The following is a 24,103-nucleotide window of genomic DNA, read 5'->3' as shown; positions in this document are numbered from 1 at the left end:
TTGTTTTGTTGCTGTATCTCTAAGGCCCAGTCATCTAAATGTACTTCTGAAAGACTACTAGGATTCTGATGCTTAAAGCTTGAATTGGAAGAGCCTTCAGAAGATTGTCAGTATGCTAATATCAGGATCCAGGTTACTTCTTGTATGGCTGCAGAAGATAAGTTGGGCAAATCCATTTGTCCACTTCATAACCCTGATTATCCCCCTTACCCCACCCCTGCCCCCACCCCATGGACAGCGATTATGCCATTGGTGATGGTTAAAAAGCAACTGCCCCAAAATTAGCATTGCAGAGCCAACAATTTAGGCCCTCAAAGCACTGAATGAGAGGCTTATAGCAGTGTGCATCATGACATGGAAATCAAATTAAAAAACGTGCCTTGGGGATGATGTCTACTAACTGTCATGTACTCATTCACATCAAACAGCCTTATTGGCATTGATTAGCTGTGCTTACAGTCTTAATGACTGCTTGGTAAACAGTACCCAGAGCAACTTAGCTCTGAGACCTAAACTTCCACACACTACCAGGCTGCCTTGGTCCTATGTCAGCAACATAGAGTTCCTCTGTTTCCCCAACTTGGAGTCTTAGTGTAGTGTCTTATACAATTTTGAATTATATATGATTTTACATGTTAAAATATCCTTTTTACTCCATTGGGTAAATAACATTTTCACTGCACGAGTGGAAATTTGAACAAAAAGCATTATTCCTTGTCAAAATTGGATTATGTTCTTTAGAAATGGGGTTATATCATCTATGGGGGTATGTTTTCCCATAGATCTAGATTATAAATTAGGATCCATTCCAGGACCTCCCAAAGAGTAATATGAAATTATTTTATGTGCTCTATTTTGTAATGATTCCTTCGGGTTTTCAAAGCCAAGTCCTTTGAAGCTGTTAATCATTGGCTTTAAGGCAGTCAGCCCTCACCCTCCTACTTATCCACTCTCTTTTCAGCATAACCCCCACTTTTGACTCTTCCTTCCTCTCAGGCTAACCTGCTCACTGTGCCTCATTCTCATATCTTCCACCCTTGATCTCTTTCTCAGGCTGTTCACCCATGCCTGGAACTCCCTCCCCATTTAATATCCAACAAAACTCAGCTCTCCCTGTTTTCAAAACACTCTGAAATCACAACTCTAGAAGACATTCCCCTGTTAATCTCTTAACTTGCCTCTCTTCTGGTAACGCTTACTATGTACATATCTCATTACTTCATCCTATCTGTAACTTGTTTAAATGTCTCCTCTGCTAATCAATCAGTGGTATTAATTGAACACTTATCCTGTGCAGAGCACTGTACTAAGCTCTTGGGGCAGTATCATTATTATTATTATGGTATTTGTTAAGTGCTTACTATGTGCTAAGTATTATTCCAAGCACTGGGGTAGATGTAGATACAGGGTAATCAGGTTGTCCCACGTGGGGCTCACAGTTTTAATCCACGTTTTACAGATGAGGTAACTGAGGCACAGAGAAGTTAAGTGGCTTGTCAAGGTCACACAGCAGACAAGTGGCGAAGGCAGAATTAGAACCCATGTCCTCTGACTCCCAAGCCCGTGTTGAGAGTACAATACAATAGAATTAGCAGACACATTATCTGCAAGATTGCAAACTCCCAAGCACAGAGATCATATATACTAAGCTTTATTGTGTTTTCCCAAGCATTTATTAAGTTCTGTGCTCCGCACACAGGTGCTCAGTAAATGATGTTGATAGATATAAGCCACTAAACTGGTTTCATCTTTATTAAAGTAATTCAAAGTAGAACCTCCCAATATTAAGTGTGTTGTGTCTTTGCAAGAGGCTGTAAAAATAGAAACTTGTCTGCTGATTGTGGTAGTAGATAATAGATTTTAGTGAAGATTTCTCCAGCCTGGGGTTGAACAACAACTTTCTTATTCTCTGCAGAAAGCTGGCTATTCCTGTTGAACTCCTCAATTTACAAGTTCACTTAACTCTACATAATTTTTAAAATAACAGATTCAAACAGAGCATACTTTCAGTCTGCCACTGTTTCACCAGATGATCTTCAGTAAGTAGCTAAAGAATTTTTTTCTAGCTGTTCTCAAGTTCTCTTCAGAAGAGCCAAGATCACATAGAGCGGCTCTTCTAGCTAGCAAATTTTTTGGACTGGGGAAAGGATTCTGAGGTCACATTTCTGGGCACGCATGGCCTCAAGATACCCCGAAGACTGGAATGCGGCTTCAGTGCATTTGCAGCAGCCCAAATGTCTTTTCCACTTCTCTTCCCTCTGGAAATGGTAACCATGGTGCAGCATGCCACATGCAGAAAGAAGCAGGCATCTTGAGGATCCTCCGATTACAGTTGCCTAGAATAGCTGGACATGTAACACAGAGGCCAAATGGTGATTCCTTATTTCCCTGCCCGCCACCTAAAGAGGTTAGTTGGGGTGGGAGGCAACAGAGGCCCCTGAATTGTGTGTTCCCAGGCATTGTGGCTGCCACTTACAGATGAGTTTGCTTCGATCTTGGAACAATATTATGGATTGCTCTGAGAAGAACTGCTCTTGATTTCAGTTAATTGTTTAGCAGACCTACTCCTTGAGGCTCTATTTCTTCCTCTGAGAATGGTGTGTTTATATATCTTGCCTTCTGGCATGCGATGAGCCACATATTGATGAAATTGGAACCATCAGGCATGATCTCCCTAAAATCTCCGCTTCTCCTTTCCACTCCCTCCCTCCCGTGCCCTCTTCGACTCTCCCAGTATTCCCAGCAGTCTCAAGAGATTTCTCACCCTCTGTCAGAGTTTATCCCCTCTATCTGTGTCTCTGATCCCATCCCATCATATATTATTAAATCATTTGTCTCCTTCTTCCCTCTCTCCTTCCCTCCCTGTCCATTGTCTTCAACTTTTCACCTTCCAACAGCTTTTTCCCTATTGCTTTCAAACATGCTCATGTATCCCCTGTCCTTTACCGCATGAGTCCCTAGTTCTTGCTCATCTCCCTCCTACCATTCCTCTCCAAACTCCTGCAGAGAGTTGTCTACACCTGCTGTCTCCACTTCCTCTCCTTCGGTTCTCTCCTTGATGCCCTCCGATTTGATTTCCATACACTTCACGCCATAGAAGCTGCCCTCTCTAAGGTCACCAGTGACCCTTTTGCCAAATCCGCGGCCCTCTACTCCATCCTAAACCCCCTATACCTCTCGTCTGGCTTTGACACTGTGGTCCACTCCCTTCTCCTTGAAACATTATCCAACTTTGGCTTCACTGACATTGTCCTCTCCTGGTTCTGGTCCTCTTCAGTCTCTTTTGCAGGCTTCTTCTCTGCCTCCCACCCTCTGAGAGTAGGGTCCCTCAAGGCTCAGTTCTGGTACCCCTTCTATTTTCCATCTACACCCACTCCCTTGGAAAAGTCATCAGTTCCCATGGCTTCAACTACCATCTTTAAGCAGATGATTCCCAAATTTACTTCTCCCACCCTGACCTCTCTCCTTCTCTGCAGTCTCTCAGTTCCTCCTGCCTTCAGAACATCTCTGCCTGGATGTTCAACCAACACCTCAAACTAAACATGTCCAAAACTGAATTCCTTACCTTCCCAGCCAAACCCCATCCTCCTTTCATCTTTCTCATCACTCTAGACAGTGCCATTATCTTCCCTATCTCACAACTATGTAACCTTGGCATTATCTTTGACTCATCTCTCTCATTCAACCCACATATTCAGTATGTCACTTCTGGGCACCTTTGAACGCCTCTTTCCATGAGGGTCATTGTCTTCTAGCATATTTATCTGCCTTCATCTGAAACGATTCAAGACTTTTATAATCACAAAGAGTTTTCCTGGTGAAGGAAGAACTGTAACTCCATCTGTTTTGGCATTTTGCAATTATGCCTTAGATTTTGAAGCTCAAGGAGGTCATCATTAGACAGATCCTCTGCATATGGTGCAATTAAGTCATTGATAGCTGTATCCTTCACTTCTAAATCGCTGCCTCCCTAGTCATCATCTGCTCTGGTTATCTGTTATGAGGTGTCTTGAAGGCCTTGAACATCTGACAAACTGTGGGCAGAGTTTCCTTCAAGATCCACTCAGTGTTGATTGCTTAGTCCTTAGCTCAGCTGGGGAGAAGGACAGAAGGGATTTACTTACCTGTAGCACTCAGCCTGTATAGAGAACAAAAATTAGCCAAATCATTTAACTACTAAATTAGGAACTGTCAGTAATCAAAAAAAGTTACAATCTCCAGTGTGAAGTGCAAACCTTGGAAATTTTATAGTCTTTGAAATATCAGGTAGAATTTGGCAAAGGTATATTTCTTACAATCATATACTTAATAAAAACTTGTCTACCTTTTAAGTGGTCTAATTCAGTTAGAATAATGGCCTAATATTCACTGTGGTCTCTCCCCTGCTGTACTAAAATACTTTTCTTACAAAAATATGAACACGATCTTTCTGTTTCACTTGTGTGATTTAGCACTTGTGAGACAGCAGAGATTTCTGAAAGAGTTTTCCATTGGTAAATTTGGTTTTTGTTTTTTGTTTACAGATGCCACTTCGAATGAGCAACAAGAACTTTTCTGTCAGAAGTTGCAGCAGTGTTGTGTACTGTTTGATTTCATGGACTCTGTTTCAGACTTGAAGAGCAAAGAAATTAAAAGAGCAACACTGAATGAATTGGTTGAATATGTTTCAACAAATCGTGGTGTGATTGTAGAATCTGCTTATTCTGATATAGTGAAAATGGTAAGTCTAGATTTAAATAGTGTTCCTCTGAGTCATTAATAACCGAGGAAAATGTTGCTGCTAAATATGCTCCATTCATTTGGATTAAGATACTTTAATATCCTTTCTGACTGCATACTTGGAGCAGTACAGTTGATTGATATTTGCCATCTACTCTTTGCAAGTTGAGTTCATTAACTGAACCTTATTAGCTCAGGATGCATGGTACTAAAAGATAGATAACTATTCTATGTTGGTAGGGTTACAGAAGTTGGAATCCATAAATTCCTGTTCTAACTGAATTTAGGCTAAGGCAGTTAAATAGTTTCGAACAAGGGGGAAGTGCAGTGGCTTAGTTGGGCATCAATGAGTAATTTGTAGTGAAAGAAGTGCCAGGGCTCTTGTGAGAAGTGGAAACCCCAGAGGGGCCGGGATCTTGCCCAGCAAACCTGGGCAGAGTTAACAACTGGTATAAAATAAACTTTTCAGCTTTTTTGGCTCAAACTTAATCTGAGATATGAAACGCATTATTTAAGCAACCCAAGAATGTGATTTAGGCATTGGAAGGAGATTTCAAACTTTTCAGTTGGTTCTCTTGTCAGGAGTGTCTTTGATGCTTGTAGCTTCTGAAAATAGTTTCTGGGGTTGAGAGCACCTCTTCAAGGATGCATATAAAATATGTCTCTGAAGTTTCAACCTAGAGGAAGAAATTTTCAGTTCTGAAATTAATAGCTAGCTGAAATTGATGTAACTTCAGTATCCTGCATTTCTATCCCTTAGATGCTTATGTATGTGTTTCTCTAGAAAAGTTAGTGGTGGAGAAATAAGTTATCATCTCTATAGGGCTGGGGATCTGAGAAGCTTGAATAACAGCAGGATACCCAAAGGTTGTCTCTGGGGTAAGGTGGAAATGGGATAACTAAACAAGATGGCACAAGTGCTTTAAAGGCAAAGTAAAGCAGTGGACAGTTGGGACACAGCCAGAAAAAAGAGTTCAGCTTGTCACACAGTAGTCAGAATTGGGAAGATTGGGAGTAAAGGCTTCCAGGAGGTTAACACCAAGAGGGAGAAACAAAATCAGAAAAACAGTGCAGCACTACAGCAGTGGACAATCCTTGCATGTGGGGGCTCTCTTAAACACAAATAAAATATCAAATAAAATATCATTAGTGTCATCTTCATAACTCAAGGTCAGCAGTGTACTGGAGTTATTATAATTAAATGCATGGCTCAAATGAACATTTCCTTTGCTGGGAAAGTTGGGGGGAAATTGGGTTAACATTAAACAATTAAGGCTCTTTTGACTAGTAAATGCTCAGTATTTAGTACATACTAGAGCAGAAGGCTAATAAAAATGAAATCTCCCTACACTTGATGAAAGGAAGTGACATTTTGAGACTTCTGAAATATTTTTGAGAGTTCTCAAAGATCTGAATATGCCATTTTGTAGAAAGACATTTGCTATTATACCACTGAGTATTGCTCCACCCCCCCAAACCACATGGAGAGAAGAACCTTTCCGGTATGTGTGCAACTGTTAATTAGGGTAATGTTGTCTTTTGCATATCATTGTTCTGATAAGAGCTATATTTTCACAATGTCAGCTAAAAATTGCCAAAAAGTTTCACACTATTCCCTTGTGTGTTTTCACACAGACACACTGTGGTGGGTTTTTTTTAAAACAAATCCAAAATTGGGAGCTGGCTGGGATGGACAGATTTCCAAAGCCTAAATAGAGTGCCTTTTAAGCTGTCTCTTATAACTAGATTTTGTGTTTTTAACTTTGCAGTCTTTGTCGTTTTGGGGAACACGGTCATGTTAGCTCAGTGTACAAAGTCAATAAAAGGGAGTCTAAGTGTGGGAGGTGCTGTTGAAGCAAGTTAAATGTGGCAACTGTGATAATTATGGTATTTAAGTGCTTACTTAGTGCAAAGCACTGTACTAAGCATTTCGGTAGAGGAAAGATAATCAGGTTGGACACAGTCCCTGTTCCACATGGGGTTCAAAGTGTTAGCAGGAGAGAGAAGAGGCATTCAGTTTTACAGGCAAGGAAACCATGACCAAGAGAAGTGATTTGCCCAAAATCAGGCAGCACGATTAGTATTAGAGCAGAACCAGGATTAAAAACCAGGTCCTCTGACTCCCAGGCCCATGCTCTTTCCACTAGGCCACACTGTTTCTCAGTTCTGGAGTTCTGTAGATTCAATAGAGAATTCTATTTCTGTTTTTAAGGAAGCTTAGGAAGTTCTTTTGAAAAGTTCTGCTCTGAATTACATTTCCAAGCAGGCAAAGAATATTTTTCCTTGCTTTGGGATCTTTTGTTGAGGGTAAGTTAGATATAATGCTGTACAGCAAATGAGTCAAGCAATCAATGTTATTTGAGCCCTTGTTCTGTCTAGGACACTGTGCTAATTGCTTGGTAGAGTATCCCAAAAGCAAAAGATGGCCCCTGCCCTCTAGCCATTTACAGTGTAGTGGAGGAGAAAGGCAGACCAAAAAAACTGAAAGAGTTGTAAATAAGCAGTTATACATACACATATGTATATATATTTATACACACACACACAAACACACAAAGGGTCTGTTATGGTACAACATGACCTACAAGTTGCCTCAAGTAAATTTGGTATAGAAAGAATGGTTGTGGCGTTGGTCAGCACATAATGCTACTAGACTTCTCATCTTTAATGTACAGAACTTTGGGTTTATGGTTTTTCAGTTTTACAATGTTTAATTCAGTAAGTTAGTAATGACTGGAAAGGATGTAAAGCATTATGCTAGTAGTGGATAGGAATTTGCTTAGAAAAATATCAGTCATGGTATCTTTGAACCATCTATCCCGAAGCCTACGCGTTTCACTCAGTTATTCAGTGATTACCACAGGGATTCCATAAGACTCAAGCTCCTTATTACAGGACAGCTTCTGAACGTAATTTCTTAGGATAAGAGCTGTTGAGTTGAAACAACATGGTGCATTGGGTCATTAATTGGGGAAAGCTTATTTTAAGATAGGGAGAGTTGCGATCTTGACAAGTTAAAGGGGAAATTTCAGACAAAGAGAACGTGGAAGTGAGGTAGTTAGGAGGGAAGAGGGCAAACTGGAGAGTAGTCAGTGAAGAGAGTTGATAGGACTCATCTCTCATTCAACCCACACATTCAATCTGTCACGAAATCCTATTGGTTCTTTCTTCACAACATCTCTAGAATCCACCTTTTCCTCTCCATTCAGCTTCTACCAGGATGATCCAAGCATTCATCATTTCCTGCTTTGACTACTGCGTGAGTTTCCTCGTTGACCTCCCTGACTCCTTTCTCTCTGCACTCCAGTCACTGTGCTGCCTGGTTCACTTTTCTAAAAAAAAGTTCAGTCCCTATCTCTCCACTCCTCAATCTCCAATGTTTGCCCATCTTCCTCCACATCAAAAAGAAACTCCTTACCTTAAAACAGTCAGCTCTCCCCAAACTACCTTGCCTTGCTGGTTTCCTGCTACAGCCCAGTCCGTATACACTGCTTCTCCAACATCAACCTACTCACTGTCCCTTGATCTTGTGTAGCCTACTACCAACCCTTTGCCCACATCCTCCTTTGGGCCTGGAACTCCTTCCCCCTTCATGTATGACAGTCCACCACTCTCCCCATCTTCTGAGCCTTCCAAAAATCACATCTCTTCCAAGAGGCCTTCCCTGATTAAGTCCTCATTTCCCCTATCTGCCCTCCCCCTCTGCACTAGTTATGCACTTGACTATGTACTCTTTAAGCACTTCTTTATTCACTCCAGCCCCACATAAATGTACATATCTTTATACCCTACTTTTTCCCCTAGCTGCAATCAATTTTATTGTTTGTCTCTTCTTTTGGGCAGGGATTGAGTCTATCAACTTCAGTTATATTGCAATCTTAGTAGAGTGTTCTGCACTCAGTAAGTTCTCAATAAATATCATTGATGGAAATTAGTGAGATCTTGAAAGATGACAAACTCAAATTAGATTATTGACTATTTGGATTGGAGCGGTAGGAGAGGATCCAGGAAATATGTGGAGGAAGAACTAGCATGAGAGTGTTGACACTAGGAATGTGGCTGTTAGATCACTGAAACGTAATTTTTTTTCTTGTGTTTAACACTAACCAATTTACTTCTCAAACTGTAACCATAATTTCCGTTCCACATATGACTCATTAGAAGTTTGGGGTGCTAGTAGTTTGACTGTAGAATAAGGCTACTAAATATGTAGAACGTATCTGCTCTTCCCAGGGCACACCCTTGGACTGCAGTGTTACTGTTTTTAGGTGGATTCCTTACTGGGGCATAAAGTGATATCTTCCAGGACACTTGGCAACTGTCCAGTTTAAGAGCAAATATATTTCTTTGTGTCTTCTCATTTTTATTACTCTACACTACCTCCTCCTGCAGGGTCCAAGGTAATCTATTTAGTAGGTGAATCATTTCATTTCAGCACTTCAAATGATGGAACAGGCAGTGAAATTAATCTTGATCTTATTTATTAGAGAATGACTAGCTATTAGCTCTCATTACTACTAGCTTTTGAATCATTTTTTTTATAATTTTGGAAAATTTGTAAGGTCACAAAAATAAAGTATCCATATTGCTGTAATGAGAGGGTGCTTACCCTCTCCCATTTTATCAAGCCATTTATGAGAATTTTATGAGAAGCAGCATGGTGTAGTGGATAGAGCACGGGCCTAGGAGTCAGAAGGTCATGGGTTCTAATCCTGCCTTCACCATTTGTCTGCTGTGTGACCTTGGTCAAGTCACTTTACTTTGCCTGTTACCTCATCTGTAAAATGGGGATGGAGACTCAGCCTCCCATGGGACAGGGACTGTGTCTAACCCCATTTGCTTGTATGTGGTCCACCACTTAGAGTGCTTGGCACATAATAAGTGCTTAACAAATACCATAATAATAATAAGCTGCTGATTTTAAATGAAGCAGAACACTTTGGTAATTTTTTAATCAGAAGGTGCTGTGATTCACAAAAGATCAGAAAAATGAACAGTTTTAATTGACCTCCAACTTTATGCACTGCATAGTGCTAGGTGGGCACTTCACAGAAGTGACACAATCTCTGCCTGTGAGCCTTTAAAGATCCAGACTTCACTATCCTTTTCTGATCACTTAGTGACTATCTGTATCACTTCCATGCTGCTTAGGAAAATAAAATTGAACCATAAATTTTTCAATTTTTTTAGAAGACTAAACTGTTAATACTGCCTATGACCTTTGCAATCTTTTTAAATTAGTAATGATATTGTGAAACATTGAGTATTGCACTTTCTAAGTAGTAAATGAAGCAGTTAATTATTGTTTACCAAAACATAGTGGTACTGCTGAGTTTATATTCTGAAGCCTTCATGATTTCCAGTTATTCAGCTTCTTTCTACTGTATTCAGCTAATGAAACCATTGGATTTTTCTGTTTTCAAGGCAACCACTAATTCAGTCTCCTGGGTGGTTTATATCCTTCTGTTAGATTCTGTAAAAGAAAATCAAAACAAATTCTACCTTTTTTTACCTGGGACACTCATGCTTCTAAGGACTCTTCAGCACTTTATAAAGTAGTGATTTTTCAGGTGTAATATATTTTTCAAAGCACCTTAAAATCATAGTTTTTGGAATTTCTTCTTTTACAGTCAGTATTATGAGACTCGTCTTGTATTGTTTTGAAGTCAGTTTTTAAAACTTTCACAAAAATTGCATGCCCCAGGAAGGTCTCCCTGTGATGAAAGAGACATGGGCACGCACGTGCACACAGAGTGTGTCTCTCCCTTCCTTCCTCCCTCCATCCCTCCCTACAGTGGGAAAGGCCTCCCCTCCGGTAAGTGCATGTGGCTTCCCTCCCTAATCTGTGCTACCTCAGGAGGTCTCAAAAATAAAGGAATGAGGGTGGTGCTAAGGTGTGAAGCTAAATCTGGGGATCATTCAAATAGATGGATGCTGTTCCATAGAACTTGGTACTCTGTTATGTTGAAGGGGGTGCATCCAGTAGGTGAGAGTTGGGGCTTTCCAAGCACCCTGCAGGAAGCCTTCCTTATTACCATTAGCTGCCGCCACCAGGTCTCTTCTTTATGTAGGTCTGGTTCCTGTCAATATCTGCTGTTTCTTCCTCCTAATTTAGTCTAGTAACTCATTTATTGAGGGGCCTCGTGGAGTTGATATTTCCAGGCACTGGTTATAACTAGCTCTTCCTTTTTTTTATTAAACCTACCTTTCATCAATCATTTCTGTAAGAATTTGTTTCATTTCTCTGGGGTGTAGTGTGGGTTTTTATTTTTTTGGTTTTTTTGCAAGTGGGTGTTTGCTTTTATGGTTTTCAGAGGACACTGTGGTAGACTTATGCAGCGCAGTGCAATATGCTATGTAAACATGGAAGTTCATTGAATATCCTGTTATTGTTTTTAATTGCTTACAAGATTAACAGTGCTCAAGCAGAGTAGAAACTAATTATTTTTAAAATTTATAAATGGGACAGTTAGCTTTTTGAGGTACATTTTTATCATGGCCTCACTTCAGTTACTGTTTCAAATATGTTCGCATTATTTTGGAAGAGAGGATTGTTTAAATCAATCGTATTTTGTGATTATTGTACAGTCACATTGACAATCAGCTTTTGCAATATTAACGTATCTTCAGGTTTCATAATCTACTTCTCTTCTGACCACCTTAACTTAAATGGCAGTAAGGAGAGCAGTTGATGTAGTTACTATGCTCACTATTTTAATTTCTTAAAAGCATGCAATTCAGCAATTCAATATTATCGCATGTATCTTAGCTGATATTTTTAGAAGTAGAAGGAAAGACTTATTTTTTTTTCTATTTATAACTGAGACCAAACTGACAATACATTATAAACTAATGTATTCTATATTTAACTGTTTTCTTTAAATGGACGTTAATTGACTTAAAAGAATATAAATTTGCCGTACTGCTGTCTTCTCTGTTCCAGAAATCTCCATAACTTATCCTTATGACCTACTGCAATCGCCAAATTTTTCCTCTTTCTATACTCACACTTTTTTTTAAAATGAGGGAGGATAACTTTCAAGTTTACAGTGAGCCAATATTAGAGAAATAGTTATAGCATTGAGCTAACTCAAGTAAAGTGTTTACTTAAAAAAATGATTTCCATAATGAACTGAGAGCAATACACAGAGTAAAGAACAAAACTACTTGTCCTTTAAAGGATCTTAAAATCCAAAAGAGAAAAAGTATACATATGTAATCATTCAAAGTCCAGAAGCCTTTTTTCTAAGCACTTTTTGTGAGGGAGGCAAGATATGTGAAAGATCATTTTAGTTTTGTTATTTCTGAGGGCCCCTTCTCTCTCTTTCCTCTTCCTCTCCACCCTCTGCAGTATTCTTGGCTCCTGGGAAGTTTAAGTTTAGAAGGGAAGAAAGAAACATACCAAACCCCATGGGACTGAAGCCTAGGTAGAGTGTTCTGCAAGCCAAAATTCTGAATGTCCAGGCACAGCCTCAGAATTGGCATCTTGTACCTGACCTAGCTCAACTGAATATGGCCTTACTCCTGAGAGGAAGTACATGCATATTTAATCCTCGGGTAGGTGAGGCATGAGTTTCCAGGAGACACACAAGCCCATTTACACATGGTGCCCTTGCCGCCATGCTCTCTATTCTAGAGAGGGGGGTGAACAAGGGCTAGCCTTGCCCCACCACCTCATACTGCAACTTAACTAGTGCTGTAGGTGTGATGTAGAGAAGATCTATATTGAGAAAAAGGACAAGATGTTCAAAATAAAGGTGGTATTCTTCCCTGTAAGTTGGACTAAATATCTTTCTTTTATGGTATTTAAGTGTTTACTATGTGTTAAACACTGTTATAAGCACTGGGGTAGATACAAATTAATTAGGTTGGACACAGTTCCTGTCCTGCTTGGGGCTTACAGTCTAAGTAGAAGGGAGAACTGAGGCACAGACAAGTTATGTCATTTGCCCAAGGATACACTGCAAGTAATTGGCAGAGCTAGGATTAGAACCAAGGTCCTCTGACTCCTAGGTCCATGCTCTTTCCACTGGGCCCCATTGAAGAATCCCTGAGACTGAGCCTCACCTGACTGGGTAGTAGATATTGAATTGGCAGCTGCAACAGCCATTAGGGAGAGCAGAGTGCTTGAGCCAAACTCACATGGACCAATTCTGTGGTAGCAAGAGATCACATATCTGCTCCTATCCCCAGAAAAACATCATCAAAAGCTTTCCCTTTTAAAGTAATGTTGTTCAAAACTCACCTGTGCTGGGGCAGCAGCAGCAGCATGGCAGAGAGTCGAGGGCAGACTCGTTCACTGCGCGGAAGGAGGCGATGGTAAACCACTTCTGTATTTCTATTAAGAAAAATCTGTGGATACACTACAAGAATGATTGCAGGTGGAAGTGGGGAGTTCTGGGAGAGATGTGGCTGTGGCGTCACTATGGGTCGCACACGACTCAACAGCATAAGACAAAGCAAGACAAGTTCAAGGGGTTCCATAATGAAGTCCAACAATCTCATTTTTCTTCACAGATCAGCTCCAATATTTTTAGGACACTTCCACCAAGTGATAACCCAGACTTTGATCCAGAAGAGGATGAACCAACACTTGAGGCCTCATGGCCCCACATACAGGTATGAAGCATTGTTTTGTCATGAAAATGTGGGAACATTGTAAATTGGTATTCTTCTGTGGTCGTTTTGTATTTTTGTTTGTTCTTCCTGATAGAAAAAATATATGATCAAAAGTGGATCTCTGATAATATCTGCATTTCTTTGCCTTTATAAGCAGTGAGGAAAATGTTTGTTTAAAGCACCTTTTTGGTTTTATTATTCAGGGCTTCAAATTTTAGGATAACAGAATAGTGGAATTTTTCCTTTTCTCATCAGTGAAAAATGTAGTTGATGTAACTTAGAAGAAAAGACACATGGAAAGAGAAAATGTTAAGGAGGTTAGATGTTATTTCCTGTATCTGTGAGGATGTCAAGGAGGGCAAGCCACTCATTGTTCCATCCAAGGGTGTTTTTTGTTTTTTTTTTTTGATGCCATATTTGGAGAATGAAAACTGGGCAGAATGGATCGTTAATCCTTCAATCAGAGAGATTTGAGCACTTACTATATGGAGAGTACAACAGAGTTGGTAGACACATTCCCTGTCCACGAGATGCTTACGGTCTACAGGAGGATCTTACAGTCCAGAAGATAGATTGATGTGTCAAATGTGGTATTTCTTGTATTCTTACATTTCTTTGGACACATATGCTAATACTAACATTAATGCATATATAGCATATATGTGTATATGCTAGTACTCATCAGCTCCCTTACCAGAATCCAGTGGGTGAGGCAAAGAGCAGAAGGAGGAAGAACTGTGGCTTACCCTGTCATGTGCAGCAATGAGATTCTTATTTTAGGGCACCTCAGAATTTAATTTCCTTTTTTTATGGTATCTGTTAAGAGTATATTATGTGCCAGGCACTCTCCTAAGCCCTGAGGTAGATGCAAGCTAATCAGGGTGGGCTCTGAGCTCTAATCCCCATTTATAGATGAGGTAACAGGCAGAGAAGTTATTTGCCCAAGGTCACATAGCAGACAAGTGGCAGAGCTCGGATTAGAATCTAGGTCCTCTGACTCCCAGGCCCGTGCTCTTTCCACTAGGCAGAGCTGCTTGTCCTGAAACTATGGGGGTATCATCATATTTTGTTTCATTTTACGTGAATGAATGTATTCCCAAACTCAGAAGTGAACAAGGATGCTGGCTTCTAAATCCTTTACTTTGTCTTGGAATTTGATTGCTAGCAATAGAACTGCTGTGATTATCCATAAGGCTTTCTGTGTTGGTGAAGTTGGGCCTAAGAGAAATTCAGGATGCTAAAAGACATTCCCAAGTGTTTCTGAATTAAGAAACAAATGAAGTTTAAATTTAAGTGCAGGACCAGAAAGGAAAACACTGGAGCAGAGCAAAAATTACCACCTGCTCCTAAGTGCCTGAGACACTTGCTTCTATAAACACACAAATTCTTATGTCTTTACAGAGTTTCTTGCTCAAAGAGAATATGACAACATCTTTCACAAGATAACGCCTATAGCTCAGCTGCTGAGCAGGCTTTCAGAGAAACCAGAGAAAGCTAGAGAGAGTTTGCTGTCCTTAATTTAAAGGGCTCTGTATGCTAATCAAATTAACTCTCATTCCCAGTTGATTCTGGGAACATAAGCCCTTGCCTTGTCAGGGAATAGAGTCTCCAGGTGGACTTCCTACTTCCCCTTGGCTCCTTGACCAACATGGAAGTTCAGTTCTGCCTCCAGTGTAACCTGAAAATTATCGCAACCAGGCCACAACAACAAAAGGCATATTGAGAAGCAGCATGGCCTGGTGGATAGAGCACTGGCCTGAGAGTCAGAAGGACCTGGGTTCTAATCCTGGGTCCACCACTTGTCTATGTGATCTTGGGCAAGTCACTTAACTTCTCTGTGCCTCAGTTACCTCACCTGTAAAATGGGGGTTAAGACTGTGAGCCCCATGAGAGACATAGGCTCTGTCAACTTCATCCTGATAATCTTAACATATACCTACCCCAGCACTCCTACAGCACCTGGCACATAGCCCTTAATAAACACCATTTTTTTTTTTTAAAAAAAAAAGACAAACTGCAGAGGTCAGTATATCATACTGATGAACTATAGCAAACGAGTTGTAAACACAGTTTTATGGAATGGACTCAGTCCTAATTCTCTCTGTCAGTGCTTGTCAGCCATCAGCCTCAGTCCTCCTTCTCCCATTCTAGACTCTAGACCATTGAAGTAGAGATGGCAAATTAAACCTAAGTATCTATTTGTGGTCTTCGTTTAGATGGTAAATCATGTTCCTTCTAGACAAATGAGCCCAAAAAACTATTTTAAAAATTAATCCAACCCATGATTTGAATCTATTATCACTTCTTCTTAGTACTCCAAACCTGTTCTTCTAATGTGATTAACTCTTCACTGACCCTACTAATAGTCAAAGTAAATCATAATCTGAAAAATGGACAGAGTTAACACCAAAATTTGAATTCACGCCTAACATGACCCCATTTTCAGAATGAGAAAGTATTCGATTAAATACTGCTTTATTTCAAGTATTTTGAAAATGAATAAGGTGAGAACAGTATTAATGTTCAGTGGTACTAAACCTCTGAGATCCATTTCAATTAAGAAACAAAGAAAACTTAGCCTGGTTATCATGCTTAGTCCATATGTTGTATGTTGGTTTCCATTTAAAGATAATTTTTAACATGAGACAAGCAAGCATACATTAAAGTGAAGTGCAATTTGACTTAATTGGGGGTGTGGGGGAGGGGGGATTTTAATTCCAAACAATGCAGGCCAATTAGTTCTGACAAAACCTAATAGTTTTATTTTCATAAGAAAATTCAGATGTTCCCTAAACCTTTACAATATATGCATTGTTACAGAATAACAGTTGGCTGGTTGTTCTGGTATACACTCTTGTACCAGTCTTGTGATTTTTGCCACATAGCTGTATCAGTCACATGATCAACTTTTAGAGCCCCTGACCCATAATTATCAAAGTTTTAAGTGGGCCATGGGCCCTTAGGAATAGTTGACCTGAATGTATGGACATTTATTTCCAACATGGTTGCAAGAAGTCTCTGAAGTAGAAATGAATTTGATTTCTATATCAACACTCTTTATAAAGGCCGAAGGGCTTTCTAACTCTTACAGGTAGGGAAAATCACAGAAGTTTCAAAAAAATGTTTTGGCCCTTTGTATTTTTGCACTCTTATCCTATGAAAGCAGCTGGAGTCTCCCTCCTCCTTTCATCTTCTTTCTCCTTCCTTCCTTGAGGGTAGAACAATGACAAAGTGAACTGAGCAACATCAGTGTCATTTATTTCCCACTAGCTCTGGATATTCAATTATCAGCCCATTTACTTACTAAGTGTTTTTTCATTAAGTAGAAGACCTGTATAAGCCAGAAGCTCTCAAGTGTGGCTACCCAATAATTTTGGTGCATCTACCAACCAATCAATCAAATAAAGTAAAATGTCTGCATTTACAATTTTTTGTTTTAAATACATATTTACTTAGAGAACTTTATCTTAAGATCACTTATATGTGAAAAAGCCTTCTGTGAAAAAAGCCTTATATAGCCTTATGTGAAAAAAATCAGAGCCAAAAAAATCAAGCCAGATATTCTTTGAGAAACACTGCTTTAGACAATATTTGCTTGGCATGAAAATTCTTCATGACCATGTGAGAAAGGCAAAGGATAGATTGAGACAGTACTGGGCAAAAGCACTGTAACCTTTTTGTGGCTATTCCTGTCTCCAACTAATATTTGTGAATTGATGAAAAAGTCTACTTTGTAATGAGTGCTTGTAAATAAATAATAATGATGGTATGACATCAAGTTTCAAAATTTTGAATTAACTTCCATTTTATGTATTCCAACACTAGACACCTGTGAACACAATCCTTTTTTCCATTTAGGGTTTGAAGGCTCATGTGCCTGGGTTACATTTTTGTAATCAAATAAGTTATTTATGAAATACAATTCCTATTGGCATAAATCTGACAATTATGATTGGAAGTTAACCCTGCTCCCTCTCCCTTCAAAATTCTTTATTCTACTGTTAAACATTTTTTAAGATTCCAATCAGTGAAATTTCTTTATTGTGACCCCTAATTTAACCGTACTTCTCCTCCCACATATATTTCCCCTGGTTTTTGTCCTTCCTCATCTTAGTCCTTACTTGCTCCTGGTGTACAAATTACTTGTACAGTTAGGTGATGTTCTTAGGGTTTGACATGCAATCTATTAAAAGGGTGACCTTTTTTACTCTCCCCCTCATTCCATATATAATCAGTTTGTAGCACTGTGCATGCACACAGCGCAACAACATCCTAAGCAACATATTTTTGGGTTTTTTAAAAAATGGTATTTGTGAAGTGTTTATTGTGTGCTAGGCACTAAACACTGGGGTAGATACAAGCTAATCAGGTTGGACACAGCCCATGTCCTACATGGGCTTACAGTCTTAATCTCCATTTTACAGATGAGGGAACTGAAGCACAGAGAAGTTAAGTGACTTTTCCAAGGTCACACAGCAGATCAGTGGCAGAGCTGGGATTAGAACCCAGGTCCTCTGACTTCCAGGCCCGTACTCTTTCCATTAGGCCATACGTCTTCCCAACATGTTGTGGAAGTATTTCTCCATCTCCACACTGCATCCCCAACATTCACCCCTCAACCAAGGATGCTGGACAGCTTGGCTCAGGGACCCTGATGAACACACTGCTAAGAGATCACATACATCTGGCCACCATTGTGTGAAGGATAGCAGTACTGCCATCTTTGGGTCCTCAAGGCATCCCCCAAACGATTGCTTATTATCTGAGCTTATTATTCTAATGTTCTGCAAAGAGAAAGCTAGAGGATGGGTCAGTCTAATACGGTATATAGTTCTGGATTGCAGAGCCCCCAAAATAAATGTCATATCCCAACCGAGCCTCTTAATATTGGCCCCTAGTTCATTGTTAAATCAGGAAGGATTGGCCATCAGATGAATATGTAAGGATTCTCAAAGTGCACATTTCTTTCCTAAAGCACATTTCTCTAAATGTGACTAATAGACTGTCTTTTTGTAGGAGAATTAGGAAAACAAAAAAGCAAATATAGCTTTCTTCATGGAAATGAATAACTAAAATTTCAGCCAGAATATTCCTGCGAGTTTACTTGAGGGTGACTTTAAACTTAATTTGACTCCGACCTAGTTTAGTTCCACTGATTTTAATCAAAATGTGAGCTCCAAAATTCTTTAAAAATATGGCTCTTAAAGCTGTTAGATCACAATGACCCTCCAAATGCCCCTGGTTAAGTGAGCTACCTCATTGGTTATGAAATATCAGGCTCGTTTCAAAGGATTCAGTGGCCTTTGAAAGTATTATATGGTAGATTTGGAGATGTTACATAAGAAATACCATTAGTGGATCAGACCCTTAGTATCTCCAGCTAGAAGTCTTATGTTGAACCAAAGATGAAGTGCTATAGAAAACAGGCTCTTTCCTCAGTTAATGCTCCTCTTGCCCTTCCTCACAGGAATGTTGTCAAAATGAGATGTGATTGTGAAAGTGCTTTGGAAAAGTATCAGCACTATATGAATATATTATTCACTGACATTGTGGTTGTTGATTAGTTTCTTTTGGACTAGTTTATCCTCAGTGAGGCTGCATTTTAAATTTAGTTAATGAAATTGTATGGAATCCTGGAAAGACAAAAGCAATATTCATCTGTTAGAAAAAGGGTCTGTTAGGAAACACATCTTACTCTTACCATACTCTTGCCTTCTACTAGTTTTATCCTTGTTCTTCCTCCTTCTGCTTGTCCTAAATAATTTGTCTGTCTCCAGACAGGCATTGAAAGCTCCCTGAAGGCATTGAATTTGTGTCTTCATGCTGTTATTTTCTCCGAAATGCTTAGTACAGGTTCTCTTTTTCTGCTATTTTTGCACATTTCCTAGACTTGCAATTAAATATAGGCTTTTAAGGCTGTTTTATAAAACAGACTTCTTTCTTGAGATTAAAGCGTTATTTTAACAGTTGATTGGAGGGCATATTTGGTCAATTCATTATCAATTACAGAGAACTGTACTATGATCCAATTGAATGAAGTTTTTTACAGTGGTATATAAATTAAGCCTGTTAGTCCTTAAAAGTGAACTCATAGAAATGTGCACAATCTTAATTTCATGTTACTCTTATAGTTGGTGTATGAATTCTTCTTGAGGTTTCTGGAAAGCCCTGATTTCCAGCCAAGTATTGCAAAGCGTTTCATTGACCAGAAATTTGTACAGCAGGTAAGTAATCCTTGCATTCACATTTCCTTGATAGTAATAACATTGATTTTTGACTTTGTAGATTAAAATGGGAATCTAAGAAGGAAGAAGTCCAGTTCATTTATTTGTATAATTGCACACAGTAACCCTTTGACATTAAAACTGGAAGAATATCTTATTCAACCTTTTTAACATTTTTTGTTTCTAAACATCAGTTTAAGTATCTGTAAAGTATGCACTGTGGCTTTTAGTTTAGCAACACTGTTAATTTGTGTCCCCTCCCCCTTTTTTCCCAATATCTTGTTACATCCAAAAGGATAGAGAATATAGAAATCTTTTAAGCAAGATAGAGCTGCTTCTGAAATCATTAAAGTAAATTGTGGCATTCCCAGCGTTCTGTTTTTTTTTTCCTCCAGTTTTCCCCTGAAGACCAATTCATTCATTCAGTCATATTTATTGAGCGCTTACTGTGTGCAGAGCACTGTACTAAGCACTTGGGAGAGTACAGTACAAATTGGGTCTTTGAACTATCAAATTTAGAAAACAGGGCATAACCCAATAGAACAATTTTGTTGAAAATGTCATTTTAGGTTTAAGACTGTACACAAATTCTGATTCTTAAGTGCCCTGAAAGTATTGACATAAACCATCAAAGTACTTGGTTTTTCAAGTGCCCTTTTTTCCCTCTAAATGGGCTATGTTCTTAATAAACATTACATCAAGGAAAATCTGTTGCAGTACATACACTTGGACAACCATGTGCCTACCGCCTTTTCTAAGATCACATCATGTTCCGTCTCAAAAGATGCACATTGTTAGAAGAATATTTCCTAATTCCCTAATAGCACTATCCAAAATGAGTAATGACAATATGCATTATAGAGGAATTGGTTTACAAGTTGACTTGTTGCTTGGGTTTTATAGTTTCATTTATTCTCAGGGACCTCTTTAAATATCTGTTTTGTGGCTCAAGTGTGAATGAGCCACAGAACAAAATGGTTAAGGTCTTTCCTTAGTGGTCTTCCTGCTGCAACAATGGGAATCCCTTCACAGGGAAATGGACACTTCAGCAGGAACACAGCCTGATTTTTGTGGCAGGGTTAAATTGCTTATCACATCTGGGTTTGTGGAAGCTCCACAAACATAACCTCTGGAAGGGGTGCAGTCCACCTGTAATCAGTAAAAGGGAGTTGGAGTACTCTCCTTTGCCATTTGTAATCACCATGGAAAGGTTTATTGTATGGAGGATGCATTTTGTAAGTATACATTGCTATGGCACTTTTAAAAATTACAAAATACTTTGTTCCATGTAATTTAGGCATTCACTTCCAATTTTTAAGTCTAAATTCATGGAGCAAATTGAACATTGAACGTTAATGGGTAATTTCACCGGGGTTCAAGAATACCATGTAGATGTAATTAGAAATTTCCATCTTTTAAATCCATATTAATATTTTATACCACATACAGGCCAAATTTAGCAGAAAGGAGTTAGCCTATTATTAATCCTTTTTTCCATCATTGTTGTTTTTAAAAACATAGCCAAAAGTTTTATAGTAGACGTAGAAGAAACTCGATGTTTGCTCCGAAGGCTCCAGTCCCGTAAGGGCAGAAGGGCCCTTGTCCGTATAAGGATTTGAAGGAGTGAAATCATTAGCTTCATTTCTAAAGCTTTTAGGATAAGATGGGCAAAAAGCTAGCCTGCCTTACTCCTTGGGATCAGAGAAGGCAGCCCGCTTCTCTGTCTCACCTGAGCTCTGGGGCAGGGCCTGGGAGGCCTGTCTCATTCCTGGCCCTGGAGCCCCATGAAGATGAGGTGGTTGGAAAGCTTATCCTCATGGGGCTCCAGGGTTGGTTGCAAAAAACTCTGGCCCCAGAACCTGGGGAAGACAACTGAAGTGGTGGCCAAGGAGGAGGAAGGTACAGCAGGGTGGGAAGAGTAAGTACTTTTATCTTCCTCTCCTTCCCATTTTTATCTTTGCTCCTCTTCCTCCTCCTTTCCTTCCTACCTTCCCTCCCCATCTTCTTTTTTCCTCTTGCCTCCCTCCTATCCCTTCCTTTTCCTCCCTCCTGCCTTCTTCCTCCCTGCCCCTCAAAGCTCTACTCCCTAGATCCTCTGCTTACAGGGTCCTGCCCTTCAATGCTCCACATTCTGTTCTCCACCCCAAATTTCTTGCCCTGCTTTGCTCAGAATGAAAATTTGGCACCCCTGGTTTGCTGTCAGAATATTTGTTTTTGGAGCACCTCCTGGAAACAGAACACTGAATTAAGCCCTTGGAGGAGTACAGTATAAGTCCCTGTCCTCAAAGACCTTGCAATCTAACAGTAGAATTTAACTTTTGCTGCAAAATTGTGGCTAAAGTCAAAGGCTGCCGGTTTCAAAAGAATCATGATGTAGTTGCTCTGAATGCCATATGCCATATTTTATGTACATACATGTGTGCGTGTATGTGTGCGTTATATGTAGTTGTACTTGGTATTCAAGGAAGTTGTCCCTGAGGGTGAAATTAAGGGTACTGACAATTGAATATCTTTTTGCCCACTTAAGATATACCAAATTTTCCATAATGTTGGAGTTGCATTCTTGCAGAACCCTGGTTTAAGGAAAACTCTTGTTGTAAAATGCACCCAGTGTCAGAAGAGGCTCATATGCACACGACAGTTTCTTCCGACATTAATTCACCCCTATCCAGATAGATGCTCGTTGTCAGAAGAACATTGCAAAACTTCGCCATTGTGTCCTCACGAATGCACAGTGAAAACATGCATTCTGCCAGAACTGTGAAAGCTTCTCTGTGAGTAAGTGAAAAATCAGACCACATTAGTGTGCCCAAACTACAGTAGCAATTTGTACAAGAAATATGGTATGCAACACATATGTAATAGCCTAATAAGTTACACTTTGTCAGATTTCTTGGGAAATATTTAGATTAAATTGTCACGTGCTATTTTAGTAGCTTTGTGATTACAATGAGAAACATTTGAGAATGTTTTTTTAAAATTAATATGATTGGCATATTTAAAAAAAGAACTAAAAAGGTTGAATGTCAGTATTGAGGCTGGAATTTATTTGGTACTTTGTAAGGCACATCCTGGCATAACTTCAAATAGTTTATATGAAACGTGGATATTGCTTTGTGGAAGAACCACACATTTGGCAAAACGTGTTTTAGTCCTTTGTGTGATATCACAGGTATGTCCTCAACCATTTCTTCTGACTCTGTTTATAGTCTATCTAGATGGGTACAAATTGTTTGAAGAACATTCCCTAATTCTGTCTTCACATTCTATCCAAAATGAATAGTGAAAACATACGTTACCACTATGTAATTCAGTATAATTCTTTACATTGGAAATTCCATTTACTTGATTCACCCCCACTTGGAAAAGTAAAATAATTAAATTAGAACACTAGATAGTTAACTCTATAGGAAAAATGAATCCAGGTTCCTTTTTGAATTTGTTTTAACAGGTCTCAAACAAATTAGAACAATCCTGCAAAAGTAGCCACATACCCAGAACAAGCAAATGTTTTGCTGCTTGAGTAGAAAAGAACACCAACTTTATTTTAGTGGCTGGGTTATTTTTTTCAGTGTGTGTGTGAATTTTTGGAATTTCTTTTGAGAGTTTGACTTAAAAATATGAATTTGTGGTCCTGTGGTCATTATCTGAAATTTTAAGTAAAATTTCCATTTTTCCTTCTAAAATTTACCATCTGAAGTGTCTGAAAGCTGAATATGAGTAATTCCTCCCTCTTGGCTTCAGGGCTTTCACCCATCTGGCCCCATCTTTTCTATCTGCTCTTTAAACCCAGTATTTCCCAATATTACTCTCTGTCTCTGCTCCTCTCAACCTTCCAGTCTTCTAGTTGTTACCTAGCTGACAGCTCTCCAACTTCTGTCCCCTTGCTCACATTGTAGCCCTGGCTTGGATCTCCTACCTTCCCCTCCCCACATTCACAACCCTCCTAAAATCCTGTCTTGTCCGACAAGGCTTCCCCACTTAATCTCCTCACACCCTGAGTATTATGGTTTCACCAGCCAACTCTTCCACTTATTTATTTATACTCCTCAGCACTCAAGTATATATGTGTATTCAGTTGTTTATTTTTGACCACTGTAGCTGTGAATATTTTTGCATTTGTCTCTCGTGTTAGTGTATGCTCTTTTTGGGCAGGGAACATATCACTTTTTTGTGCGGTACTTCCCGAGACTTTAGTAAAGCGCACTGCTCTAAATGGATGCTCAAAAATACTACCCCTACTGCTGTTATTCTGAATATAACATTTAATTTGTAGTACTGTCTTTCTTGCCTAATTGTAGCTGCTGCCGAAGCCACAAATGAGGGCATAAATGTTTTTAATCTTATTTTTAACATGAATGTGTACCTTTGACATTCGACTAATAATTTGGTTTTCACCCCAAATTATTGAATTTTAAAAATCACTTCAATCCCTCATTAAATACAAAAAACAAAATTAAATTTTTGATTAGGTTTCAACCTTACATGATGTAGAAAGCCATCCATATCCATGAGAAAGGAATGTTAGTGGAAGTCAAGCA

The 24,103-nt window shown here is 39.2% G+C and overlaps 1 protein-coding gene across 1 annotated transcript in view; it reads left to right on the top strand.

Annotated features, from left to right (window-relative positions):
• Positions 1–24,103, top strand: part of PPP2R5A (protein phosphatase 2 regulatory subunit B'alpha) — a 60,242-nt gene that overhangs the window by 21,464 nt on the left and 14,675 nt on the right. Inside the window, exons 2-4 of the mRNA XM_007672343.3 lie at positions 4,524–4,720; positions 13,237–13,338; positions 19,470–19,562. Coding sequence (XP_007670533.2) covers positions 4,524–4,720; positions 13,237–13,338; positions 19,470–19,562 — 392 coding nt within the window. The remainder of the gene's footprint in view (positions 1–4,523; positions 4,721–13,236; positions 13,339–19,469; positions 19,563–24,103) is intronic.

Source organism: Ornithorhynchus anatinus, chromosome 19 (genome assembly GCF_004115215.2).
Source record: "Ornithorhynchus anatinus isolate Pmale09 chromosome 19, mOrnAna1.pri.v4, whole genome shotgun sequence".
NCBI lineage: Eukaryota > Metazoa > Chordata > Mammalia > Monotremata > Ornithorhynchidae > Ornithorhynchus > Ornithorhynchus anatinus.
Note: the sequence above shows the minus strand (reverse complement) of the source record. Positions and strands in the feature narration are given on the sequence as shown.